This window comes from Falco peregrinus, chromosome 18, assembly GCF_023634155.1.
Source record: "Falco peregrinus isolate bFalPer1 chromosome 18, bFalPer1.pri, whole genome shotgun sequence".
NCBI classification, from domain to species: domain Eukaryota; kingdom Metazoa; phylum Chordata; class Aves; order Falconiformes; family Falconidae; genus Falco; species Falco peregrinus.
In genome coordinates this window covers 2,316,880-2,329,727 of record NC_073738.1, presented here as the reverse complement: position 1 = coordinate 2,329,727, position 12,848 = coordinate 2,316,880, and the positions used below count along the sequence as shown (strand labels likewise).

General features: G+C 46.0%; 1 protein-coding gene across 3 annotated transcripts in view; it reads left to right on the top strand.

Annotated features, from left to right (window-relative positions):
* The window catches only part of FBXL20 (F-box and leucine rich repeat protein 20), a 44,137-nt gene that overhangs the window by 10,740 nt on the left and 20,549 nt on the right, over positions 1-12,848 (top strand). For all 3 annotated transcript variants that reach the window (XM_055789835.1, XM_055789834.1, XM_027780116.2), the window contains exon 2: positions 6,403-6,464. In XM_055789835.1, the coding sequence (XP_055645810.1) occupies positions 6,403-6,464 (62 nt within the window). The remainder of the gene's footprint in view (positions 1-6,402; positions 6,465-12,848) is intronic.

The window sequence follows — 12,848 nt, the reverse complement described above, 5'->3', positions numbered from 1 at the left end:
TCTTTTTGGTATGTCAGATGAGTAAACTGTTGTTCTCTTAAAAATGCAGCCAGTAATGTAAGAATTGCTTACAGAGAGTAGTTTTGAGCATTTAGGGTAATGTCAGCTAACTGTGCTGTGTGTTCTGTACATTAATATTCCTAATTATTTCCAGTAAACTGCAAATGTTGCAATAACTCCTGTAGAGACTTCTCAAGTGTGTTTTTCCACACACAAAAAAAGTGAAAAACAAAACTTTTGTTCCCCATAGGAACACCCCTCCGGCCCTTCCCCAACAATAAAACCAAAACTATTGCCAGATGTGACATTTACAGGAAAGCGTTGCCCCTTCCCTCTGCCAGCCCAGACCGCAGAAGAGCTCTGCAGCCGAGAGCCTGCCCCGAGCGGGGGTCCGCAGCCGCTCAGGGGGAGCTTTGCCAGCTCTCTGTAAGCCAGGAAGGACAAATTTGTGCCACTCTGTCTTTGGAGACTTTTCCGTGGAACTGGGGGTAAGGGGAGCATAACTCTTCTGGAAGCAAATACTTAAATCTTGCAGAAACTGCTGAATAAACGCTCTTCTCGCTGGAGAAGCTTTTACTTGTTGCTGTGGAATAATATCCATCAAACTGATATTGAGACCTCCATGTTAATACAGCAACTCGTTCTCGGATGGGAAGCAAAATGTAATTTGGAATCTGGATTTCCTGAGAGGAGCCGTAGGTGTTAGCTGTACCGCCTTCTGCACTAACACTTGCCACACATTTGTGTCACGTCTTAGGGAGAAGCGCAGACTCTCCGTGAGCGGCTGCATCAGTCCAGCACGTGGACACCTCATTTACACGCTGAACACTGACAATATCCGTTCGCTCTGGGCGGGATGGATAGAGCAGCACCAGACCTGAAGGAGAGAACCACGTGTCCCCGTGTTTGTCTGGCTTTTGAAGCCTGCTCCATGACAATGCGAGGCTTGCGTAAAGGCTAAATGGGCGGCTGCAATAATGACACGCACTACTTTATATTTGAACTCAAATGCATGCCTGCTACAAGTTGCTTCACTTACAGAGCTTGCCTCAACTGTTGTTCGCATCCCTCTTTGCATCTATGATGAGCAGGGTACATATGTAGGTGTTCCTTGTGCGGGGACACTCGTAATTACATGCTGTCACCCGTCGCACGCTCGGCGGTGAAGCGCTGTCACCTGGATCCCGTGGTGGTGTCATTCAGATGACCCAATTTGGATGCTGTGCCCTGTAATGAATGGCTGACACCACCAGTGCCTGAGTAGCAACTCTGTCTTCTACGCTGGTAGCAATGCCTCGCAGCTGATAAATCTGTTTAATTAGCCCCACACCGAGCGCTTACAGGCTGCTGCGGGACTGCGCAACCAGATGAATTGAGCCAGTTTGCAAAACTTTTAATACTCTGGAAGGCAAGGGCAGAGTTATTACGACAAATGGGCAATTACGTGTTGCGTTAAGTGACTTCAGTGTAAGGCTGCAAGAACTGTATCTTTTGATGGCTTCTGCCCATTTGTTTTCATAAACTGGCTTGATTGGAACGCTTCTGGGTGATGGTGCTCTAGAGAGAAGCACAGCGGTGCCATAAATACATCCTGGGAAGTACCAGGTTTTTGTCTTCTGGGTTGTAATCTCTGGGCTTCCATAGAATTATTCAGGTTGGAGATAGTCTAACCCTTAACGCAGCACGGCCAAGCCCACTGCTAAACCATGTTGCTCAGCACCATGTCTACACGTTTTTTAAACCCCTCCAGGGATGGTGGCTCTACCACCTCCCTGGGCAGCCTGTGCCAGGGCTTGAGCACCCTTCCCATGTGGAAATTTTCCCTAATATTCAGTATAAACCTCCCGTGGTGTAACTTGAGGCTGTTTCTTCTTGTCCTGTTGCTTGTTACCTGGGAGAAGAGACCGCCCGCCCCCCTGCCTAGAGCCCCTGTCAGGCAGCTGTAGGGAGCAGTAAGGTTCCCCCTCCCCAAGCCCCTTCCTCTCCAGGCTGAACACCTCCAGTTCCTTCAGCTGTTCCTCATCAGACTGGTGCTCCAGACTCTTCAACAGCTTCGTTGCACTTCTTTGGACACTCTCCAGCATCTCTACATCCCTCTTGAAGTGAGGGGTCCAAAGCTGAACACAGTATTCAAGATGTGGGAAGTTACCGTGGGAGGGTACAGGAAAGTTAAGGGGGTTCTGGTGGGTTCCTGTGGGTGACCGGAGGCTGGATCATCCTTGTTGCTAGCACCTCTGGCCATATACTCTTACAGAAAACCCCCATAAAATAAATAAAAACATGGCAAAACAGGCCCTTCCGGGTGCACCTGTCAAATGTTGAATGCACCAGACTATTCCAAACTGGGAGCCAAACGGTTACAATTCTCCTCTTACTGAACAGTAAATGTAAATGGTGTATTAACATTTTAATTGGTTTGCGAGTTAAAGGATTGATTTATGGATTAAGTTCCCCCAGTTTTGTCATTTCCTTGGGCTTGCAAAGCTGGTGCCGAGCGCTGGAGTTGCAATTAGATGGATCCTGTTTGTTCTCCCTCTGAGCCCCTGTTGGAACAGGGGAAGTGTTTCCATCTGCAGCGCTGCTGAAGCGTGTACGTGCAAAGCATCCCATGGATTGTAAAACCTCTTTGTGGGAAGTATAAAACTGCTAGCAGGCATATGCCCTGGAAAACGGTGGGTTCTGCCCATTTTCTAGCTTTGGTGGAAGAGCTTGGCATGACAATATTTGCAGGAAAAATAAATCATCTGAAGTGAGCAGTGACCAAATCCTGTGTGCGCTGTGGCATTGCATAGCTGCAGCTGCCCAGGGCAGCAAAGCCATCACTTCCACTGTGTGTGGATGTTGCTCTGAAGACCAGTAAGAGATTTATAGTAACCTAACTGGGAACTGCAGCACGCTGTTTTAAACTTTACCCAGCTCTGGTGTTCAGGCAGGGCATGTTTTCCTTTGCCTTGTAGCAGATTATAGCGATCTGTACTAATTTAATACAAGTTTTGAAGCCTAGTATCCGCTTCCATGGTGTTTGTTCTAGATTTATCCCTTCTGTTCTAGCTAGAAAAGGCTGTTTCAAAAGTTTTCAAGCGCGCTGCTGGTCTGCCTTTGTCTTGATGGGTGGAAGACTAAGAGGAATTTCATTCCCTTCCATTTCTTCTGCCTAAGGGACACGGCTTCACGCAGCAGCAAACTTGATGCTTTGTGGAAGATTCCGTGTTTTATCTGCCAATAAAATTTACATACAATAAATTCATTTTTCTGTGTCCTGTCAAGAATAAGTTAGTCTACTGAATAACGCCTGGTATGAAAGGATGTTAAGAGAGATATTAGGAAAAACAAGCTTAGGTCATTTAGTTTTTATCGCTAGAAGTAATTTGAAAAGCCTGGAAGTCTAGAACAGCCTCTAACATTTTTTCAGATTAGTTTCAGTCTTGTATAGACTTGCCAGGCAGTCAGAATGCCCGCTGGTATATTTAACTAGCTGTACCTGCTGCCACGACTTAGCAGTAGATCCCGATTCCAGCCTGTTTTCACCCAGCCTCAGTCATCTGAGCAGCGGTTTGGCAGGCAGGCGTGAGGAGAGGGCTCTGGTGGTGTACCCTGGCGTTCCCACGGAAAGGGAATTCCAGAGCTGAGGTTCTCCCGCGGAGCACATCCTGCCTTGGCCCTGTCCCGTTGTAAGTACTGTTTTAGTAAGACAAATCCCCAAACGTTCCTTTGGTATAACGCTGGGCGAAGCGTAGCTTCTACAGAAAAATAATGTAAGGCTTCAATTTGCGCTGGGATCCAGGTTAAGCTTTTTCCGCGAGCGATGTAACAGGCCAAAGGCAAGAAGTCGCCTGTGTTTTGCGCAAAGCTGTTTGCGAGCATCCTTGCCGTACGGTCTCGGTGAGCGACGGGCAGGGACTGTTGCCTGCGTTCTCACCGTAAAGTCTGAATTCAGACAAAGCCTCGTCGCCAGTCCAGATGAGACAGAAGAGGCTTGCTGGCCGCCTCTGGAATCTCTATTTTAATACTTCCTGCCCCTCGCCTGTTCACTACTCTGGTTCCTTTTCGGAAGTTTCCTGCTGTTGTCTGATCTGCTCCTTCAGTTTCCCTTAACTTTTTTGTGCAGGGTGCTGCTTCAGGGGTAAAATTCTGGCCAGGACAATAATGGGAAAGAGGATAGAGCTGCCCGATCACTATCATTCTTGTAACTGGGGGAAGAAAAATCAGTCTGGTTTTCCCATGAATAATTCCTCTGCATTTCTCCTTTGTTAGAGTTTTCTCCAGAATTTCCTTAATTTCCCAGCTGATCAGCTAAGCCATCTAATTAGATGATCCAGTCCCAGCATGTGCACACACATTGGCTCCTTTGGCAGCCTCGGCAATGTCCTGACCCCGCCAGGCGTTGGAGAGCGTTCATCACCGAGGCTGGACGCGGTCCGTGACTCGAGGAGATGCTCTTCTGCCCTGGTCTCTGAGGGAACAGACTTGACAGAACTGGTGTGAGCTGGGGAAATGGCAAAACTTCCATTTTAATTATCTGCAAAACGGGCTGAGTAGTTGCCTGTCTAGTGGACCATTTAGGACTTGCTAACTTGTGATATCTTCTGGTGGGAAGTGATAAAAGCGGCTGTGGGGGGGAAAACACCACCTCTTCTGTGTGACATTTTGGGAAAGAATGCTGGAGAGTTCGTGTCCCACTTCAGCATCATGCCTCAGTATCTTGAGATAATTAAAAAGCAAGCTGTGATTTAGAAACACAGCTTTAAAGTTTGACTCTAAAAGCATTGGGTTTGGTGTTCTCTTGTACCGATGGCGTTAGCCTGTTGTCAATTCGTTATCGCTGATTGGAGCGTATTAAAAAGCTTCTGAGCAGCAGCACGTGGGCTTTTCACGTTGAGCTGTGATGGTTTCTTTGACAGGTGATGGGGTTGGGTTGATGCTCAGGTACAGAGTTATTTGCTGCTTGGAGAAGCTGTTTTCTGTCAGCCAGGCCTAGCGTATAGCTTCATAAGCCACTAAGATCTTACTTTCCTTTTTTAACTCTTAATCTGATCCTCTGCCACTTAAGTGACCTAGCTGATGCTGGTTTTCTTTGCTTTGCATACAGACAACTAAATCGATTCAGAGCACTTAATCAACCGATTAGAATCAGCTTTTCCAGACTGCGATTTCAGCAGCAGTTTTTACCAAGTTGGTAGCTGGGGTTGATCAGTTCTCAGTGGTTCCAGTTGTTAAAAAGAAACTTTGTTAATGAAATTAAAGCTCATTCTCATTGTTCCCTGCTTTGGGTTTGGGACTGTTGAAAGCATGTTTCTAAATGGAATCAGGCATCACTGCTCAGCAGTCTTAGTTCACAGATCACTCTAATCATTCCTCCCACAGGCAGAAGAGCGTGGAGGTTGTTTGCTTGTTTGTTTTTTCACCATGGCAAGACAATACCGAGTCTTTTGAATATATGTAGATACTTCTCAAGAAACACATGAGGCTTTGCTGTCTCTTTTTTCTTAGGACTCATTTGAAAAAAGAAGTTCCTCTTGTTCTTGCAGCCAATGAAGCTAGTTTAGCTGGTCCAGAAGGTCCATTTCAGATTTATAAATTGTTGGCCACTGTGATAATGCTTTGCATGGGAAACAGCTCTGTCTTCATTGCCTTAGAAGAACCCAGCGGTGTTTTCCCAGAACCATCTTTCCTCCTGATGCAGCACCAGAGGTCACATCTCCCTTTCAACCATGCTTCAGGATTTAAAGAAATAACTAAAAAATACTGTTTGCCCCTGAGCACCCAAGGACTGCTCCCAGTCAGTCCGCTGCAGGAGCAATACAAAATGCTGTAATACTTTCTCGTTGGGCTCCTGCTCACCGGTGCTGTGCCCTTTTCTGCAAAGAAAACCAGTCCTGCTACGTTCCACCTCCGTTTGTTGGCTGTTGGGGCTGCTTGGTGGCTCTTGCCGTGGCCCTTCCCTCCAGCCCGTTTGCCATCTCCTCGTTCGATGTGTTGTTACGCCTCACGGTTTTCAAGCGGTGCACGGTGGTGTACCTTCACGGAGCTGTGGCACGGGTGGCAGCTCGTAGTAATGCTGTAGGTGATACCTTTGGTAGTCAGTGGCAGCCGACAAGTACACCCTAATCGTCACTTACTTTAATAGCTAAATTGAAAATCTCAGTTTATATTGAATATGTCAATCCACAGAGCGTTCTCGAACCATTTTTTAAACTATATCAGATGTAATATTCTATCCAACTGTGGTTCAATCCAGGAGTTCGAAAGCTTGCGTACAAAGTTTATCTTTGGAGAATTTATTGGTCCAGATGTCTCTCTCAAAATGGCCTCGTTAACCAGCAGCTTCTTCCCTAGAGAAGTAGGTTTTGTTTCCTTAATGAAAATATATGGCTGAATTGTTCAAATTGTTTTTGTTTACAGATGTTCTCGAACAATGATGAAGCTGTGATCAACAAAAAACTTCCAAAAGAGCTGCTGCTTCGGTAAGCCTTCTTCCAGTTTGTGAGTTGGAGACTTGTGTATTGTTGTTTGCAGGCAGGAGCTGATTTTGCTGGTATGCTCATGAATCAGGAGCTTGCATCAGATGGTCACTTATAAAGCCACAGACAAACACAAGCAGATAAAGGTCTGCATCGGCAGCAAGTTATGCTAAATAATGCTAGGGTCTGGGTTTTCAAATACTAAATGAATTTGCTGGTTGCCTGTTTTGTAGGTGGAAACTATAGCACTAAACCAGTCCTTAATGAAAATGAATGGTAAGTATGGGCTAATGTGTAGAATAGGATTCTGCCTGTCTCTAAAGTGTTCAATTTAAAACAAAAGACGTTAGTTCCCTTACTCCAATGATGCTCGAGCAGACTTTGTCCTTTTCCTCGTCAATAAGAGACAGATCTTCAGCACCTGGCAAGGTGGTCCTGTTGGCAAAGATCAAACAGATCAGACTTTGTGGATCTCTGTAGACAACTGCCCTCTTCCTCTGCTGCCTTTCCATGTGCATGCACGTATGTACCTTCGGAAGTTTGCCTTCTGCAGCGCAGGATTAGCGTGATGACGTGTGTGTGGTTGTACCTCAGTCGTCACAGTTGGGCGTCTCGAGGTAAAGTCGTGTTCATCAGTGCTTTAAGCTGAGATGCTAGACTGTAAATGGTGAAGGGAATTGCAGGCAGCAGCTTGAATTATTAACACAAACAAAATCCTTACGCTGCAGGAAAAGTGTGTAGCACTGTCAACCCTCAATGGCAGTAAAAAGTCTGGGGAGAGGAGCTCTGACACAGGAAACTGCTTCTAGCTCACTTGTGAAATAAAAGAAATAGAAAAAGAAATCTGACTATCATTTGGGTGCACTGCTGCCTCTATTCTCTCTAATGGTGTCTCCATTCTGGCTCGGTTCCTTTTATTCCAGTATTATTCATCCAAAAGCAAGATGTGTGGCTTCCAGAACCCTCCTTGCTAATAACATGGGTATTTGGATTTTGGGTCTGGTACAGAGTTAAATGATTGCCTGTGCTGTACAGAGGTTGCTGGGTAAAAATCAGCATCCATACTGGGAAGAGCCCAGCAACCTGTGGGAGGAGCAGGATGGAGTAACAAACATGACAGGATACCCTAGCCCAGATGGGTTTGTACAGATTTTTTGCAGGTGACAGCAGTTGTCTTCACCCAGTACTTGCCCCGAACCACTGGTATGGATGGATGTGCTGCAGCAAATACAGAACTGGAAGAGTGAGAAAATTGTCTCTCTGGATTTTCCGAGTGGATTCTTTTTCTGATGGGATCAAGTAGGTCCTGGTATTGCAGGTGCAGCTAAACCAGGATTTGCCGTTGTGGGAAGATGACAGGTAGGCTGGGGACAGGTTGTGAAGAGTACTGACACGTGAGGCAAGGAGTTCATGTAACATAGGGAAAGCAGGGGATCTGGTAGGGAGAGGATGGTTCGGCATTGAGATCTTACGGAGATTTTTGATGGACTTCAGGGGAAGAGGCGTGTGGTCGCTGGGCTCCCAAGGAGCAGGACCTTGATTAGAGCACGGATGAGCTTTCTGGTAGATCAGTCAAAGTGGAATGATCCTGAGTGGGCCCCATAAGCACAACTTGGTCCGTAGGAGGTAGCTGATGTTGAGGAACATTACTATAGAAAATCAGAGAAGGTTTTGTCATAAGCAGGAGGGAATCAATGCATCAAGCGGGAAATTTTGTCAGTACAAGCCACAGTGTGGCTGAGTTCTCAGCAGTACACGTGCTTCTGCCCTGTGGAAAAGGGTTTTGCCTGTTGTGTCTTGGTATCACTGATCATCCTAACCTGCTGTAGAACAGAGCAAGTGTTCAGGACCGTGTGGAACCTCGGAGAAATAAGGAGATTGAGTTTATAAATGTTTAAAGCTCATAAGTAATGGTTTTGAGAGTTGGAATTCACTGTTAGCATACTGTGAAAATTAATTAGTGTGGATTGACAGTGCAGCCTTTGAAAGAGAAACTTGGATGCATTTATCTGCAGGAATCTCCTGTAAATGAGTGTCACTGTCTACAAGACAAAGACTTATGTGTTTAAGCAGTGCTACTGTGTAATGTCTTGTTCTCTGGTTTGTTCATTCTGCAGATGGCATTGATGTCTCACGTATGTGGTTGCAAAGTGGAAAGCTGCACTTGAGCAAAATAAAGAGTAGGAGGATATAAAAGGGGTGAACAGCAGCCCTTGTCACACCCCAAGATACAGAAATGTGCAGCTTCAGTAATGCTTTTGTCCGTGAGAATGGGGTGGAGGTGGAAAGTGCTCTGGGGGGCTGTCCTCAGAAATCTCTCCTTTAGACGTGGCCGTGATTCAGCCGTCATGTCATGTTCTGCCTCCCCACAACACTGGCAATGGTGATGTTTGTCCCGCGTTTCCCCAGGAGCAGGGCTCTGAACAAAGCTGTCCTGCCGCACATGGGGCAAGATCAGCTGCTGGGTCACAAATCCTTGTCCTGATGCTGCTGCAACCTGCTTCAGCTTTGTCTCCTGCCAGCTGAGTTTCTAGGAGCTTTACACCTTTATACATAAATACACCTTTACACGCGAACAAGCCAAACCAGAAAACAGCGGCGTTCTGTTCGCTGCTTCCCTTCCTCCTCTGCTGCCGGCTCCTCTTTGGGCAGCGTCTGGCTTGGTGACTGCGAACAGTGAATTCATGGTCCGCGTCGGTTCTGGCTGTGGTCGTTTCCCCAGAAGGTGCATCATGGCCCTGTTTCTCTGGGCTGGCATTAATTGAAGCCCCGTTGAAAAGGTGCATTCATTCTTTGAGGGCTGCCTGCCAGTCGCTTTTTGTCTGGAAGCCAAACCCCAACCCCAAGCTTGGATTTGCGGTGGCAGTGGTGGTCTCTGCCGGTTTCCTGAAGAAGGTTTACTCTCAGCGTGATGTGGGGCTGCTAAACAGCTTACGTTTGGCAGGGTGAAGGGGACCAGGCTGTGGGAGTTCATCTTTTCCTTAGTGGTTCATGGGCAGGTCAAGCAGTTTTCAGTTCTCTCCTGGCATAAGCAGCTTTTATGCCGTGCTGCTGCCTGCTAGCCCGTTTTCAGCACAGCTAGTCGTTGGCACCGGCATTGCCATCTGACCTTCAAAACCCCATGGCGATTTATTCCTTGGGAGCTCGAGTGCTGCTGGGGACCGGGAAGCGCCAAGAGCACGTGGGGGACTGGGGAGTTGGCAGCAAAGTTGACATTTCTCTCCTCTTGGCTGGCCCGTTGGCATAAAACGAGTACGGAGCAAAACTTCACTTGAACGGTGGGTCACTGACATAAATTTGTGTTGATAATTTTAGAAAGCTGAAGGTCTAAGCTAGCTCACCTCAAAGCCTTTTGCAGCATCCAGGCATTTCATTAGAGTCTTGACCCTAATCTAATTAGAGGGCCAGTGGGAAAGTGAGGAGTCCTAGAAAACCCTGAGTGGATTAAGAGCTTGAAACCTGAAAAATGCTCGAACTGCAGCGTGTTTTAGCTAAATTGTCCAGTGCTGAACTGTTCAGGCAAAGCCCTAAGCACGGGGAGTTACTTCGCAGTGAAACAATTTAGTCTGCAGCAGTACCAGACTTGTTTTAATTCCCATTTGGAATACTCGGTCTGCCTTCACCTGTGATCACTGTTTGACGATCAAGTTATCGGTGTGGATTATTTTCTTACTGTCAACTCTGAAGAGTAAAAAGAGCAATGTAAGAGTACGGCAGTCAGCTGTGAGCAAAACTGAAATCCTGTCTGTTGGATGTGAAAATAAACATCCCAGCTTACGTGCCTTTTGATCTACTATGGCAAAATGGGGAAAACCATTCAAGTAGTACTGTTCATGCTGCTGCCACTTACTCTTCTCTGCTTTCTTTCACCAGATAAACTCAATCTGACCAGAGCAGTAGCTATTTTCTCAGGATTTGGTGCTTTGGAACAATTCCAGGAGGATGACCCCTCTCTAGCGTTCCCCGATTCCTGAGAAGATGGTCTGGAGCTGACTGAGTTGCATCCAAACTTCTTGTCAGCCCAGTACGTTTTCTATTGTCGCGTCCAGTTTTAATCAAGCCGTAGGGTATTAGCAAGAATGTGTATGATTTCAGGTGAACGTATAGATTACCTTTGCTTTATCTCCCGTTGTGTAGCTTGCTGAAAAGAGACCCAGCAGTTATGACAGTGCTGTGCTCCCGTTCGGAAGGTGGTGACCGCTCAGTCATTGCTTAGCCATGTGGGCAGCTTGTTTATGGGGGTTTGGGGTTGTTGGGTTTGTTGTTTGGTTTTTTGTTTGTTTTTTTTAATGTTCCCTAGCAGCTCCTTAGAGAAGAAAAATCCTGTCCTCAGGGCTGCAGTAGAAAATTTAACTCGGGTCATTGTGCCTGCAAAACTTCAGCTGTGCTCCTGCTGTTCTCTCCAGTTCACGGAGCCAATTCTGAAATGACCAAAATGCGCAACAGAGTGGTGACTGCTGCTGAAAGAGGAATTTTTGCAGTTTGATTCTGCTGAATCATTGGCTGATATTCTTGAAGAAATGCAAGAGCAGTTCAGAAAACACTGAAGAATGCTCTTGAGCTCTTCAGAGCCAAAGTCTGCGAGTTAGGCCAGGGAACTCCTGGCAAAGCTCAGCAGCGTTAACCTCGGAGGTGAGAGGGGCAAGCGTTCTGCTGTGATGACGTCCCTTCTGCTGTGTGGGTAGACTGGGAAGGGAGGAGCAGGAAGTAGAAAAGAATTTGGCCAAGACCTAAGAGCCCTGATAGAGGGATGAGATGGTTATTAATAGCCTGGGATTTCCATGGAGAAAGCAATTTTCATGAAAATATAGAAAGCTTATGTAGTTACTGACCTAGCCACTGTTCCCATGGAGTTTGATTTTTTTTTTTATTTTTTTTTGCTCCTATGATGGGAATCTAGGGTGAAAGTAAGAATTTTCCCTAGCTTTTATCATTTCCCCAGGCTTTCCTTGTATTGTTGTACATTGAGTTGTGCTAAAATCCTCAGCGCTCACAAACATGCAGGAATAAATGCCATGTAATCCAAGGGGAAGACTTGTCTGTAAGCAGTGAGCATGGAACCGCTTCTGAAATCCAGAAGTGGGTTCTCACAACAGTGTTACGTTGCATATTAGCTCCTTTCCAGACCTTTTAACTGCATGTATCTCAGCGCATGTCACTGTCAATTTTGTCTCATGATGAGGTGCGTAAGGAAGAGATGAGAAGTATCTTGAATGAAGCTCCTTGGATCTGTGAGTGTCTTTGGGCAGTGTAGAAACACAGGAGAGCGTGTGGCTGTTTATTCTGCCATAGCCTGACTTAACTGAACATTTTCTAAGCTACATGATGCCTGTAAGCATCTGTGTTTTGATAAATAATCTGCATTCATCCTCTATCAGTAACTTCCTTTACCACCATCACTGATGTTTCTAAAGTGCTTTTTATATACCTGCTGGTCAAGAGAGCTTGATCATGCAGTTGTATCATCTCAGCCTTGCTTGTGCCTTCTCCTAAAATACGAAAAATCCAGGATTTGCTCTTTATATATAGCGACAAATACACGGGTGTCTGGGAAGGTGTGCGGCACGTATCAACGTGCAGCAAAACTTGGTGTCAGTGGCCAAAGCCTGGATAACCCCTCATGGTTTATCTCTAGGACAAAGTGTGGTTTATCAGTGATGCACATGGTGCTTGTTCATTGTTCTCAGCACCTCTTCCCCCAGCTTTATCAGTATCCGTGCTATTTATTCAAATGTATTCTTTGTACTTCTCTGGGGAGAGGAGTACATGCGGTTTTCTTGTTTACAATATGTGAGCTTCAGTAATGCATTGGTAGAAGGTGTTTGTTAAGTTTAGAAGTCACACAAAAAAAACCAAGCTGCCAATGATGTCACCTCATTTCTGAGTCTCTCCCAGTGCAGACAGGTCTGCTGAGAATATAGGAAAGCCTGTGTACACCCATCCCCACCTCAAGCCCATGGTCTTGTGGGGAGATGACTCAAGTGTTGCAGGTATCCAAACGATCGCTGATCTGGGTGTACAGTGTTTTCTTGAGAAGGTCTGGAGGGTTTTGGAACAGTGGAGTTTTGTTTGTTCTCAGAATTTCTCCTGGACAACCATACTTAATCTGACAAGAGTATTTTATAGAACGGGATATAGCATTGGAACAAAATTGCTTGCCCCATGTCTTGAACACTTGCATCTGGTAACATTTGCCAAAACATTTTGGTGGTCTTCAAGTTTAAAACACCAAAGCATTTGTGCAGGTGTTTTCTTGTAGTCAAACGCTTGTATTACCTTTGCAAAAACGTTTCATCCTATGGTTTTATAATGGCTGTCAAAGAGAATGAGACCTTACTGTTGTTCTACTGTCCGCTTGACCTTCTCTGTTTTATGACGTGCAATTGT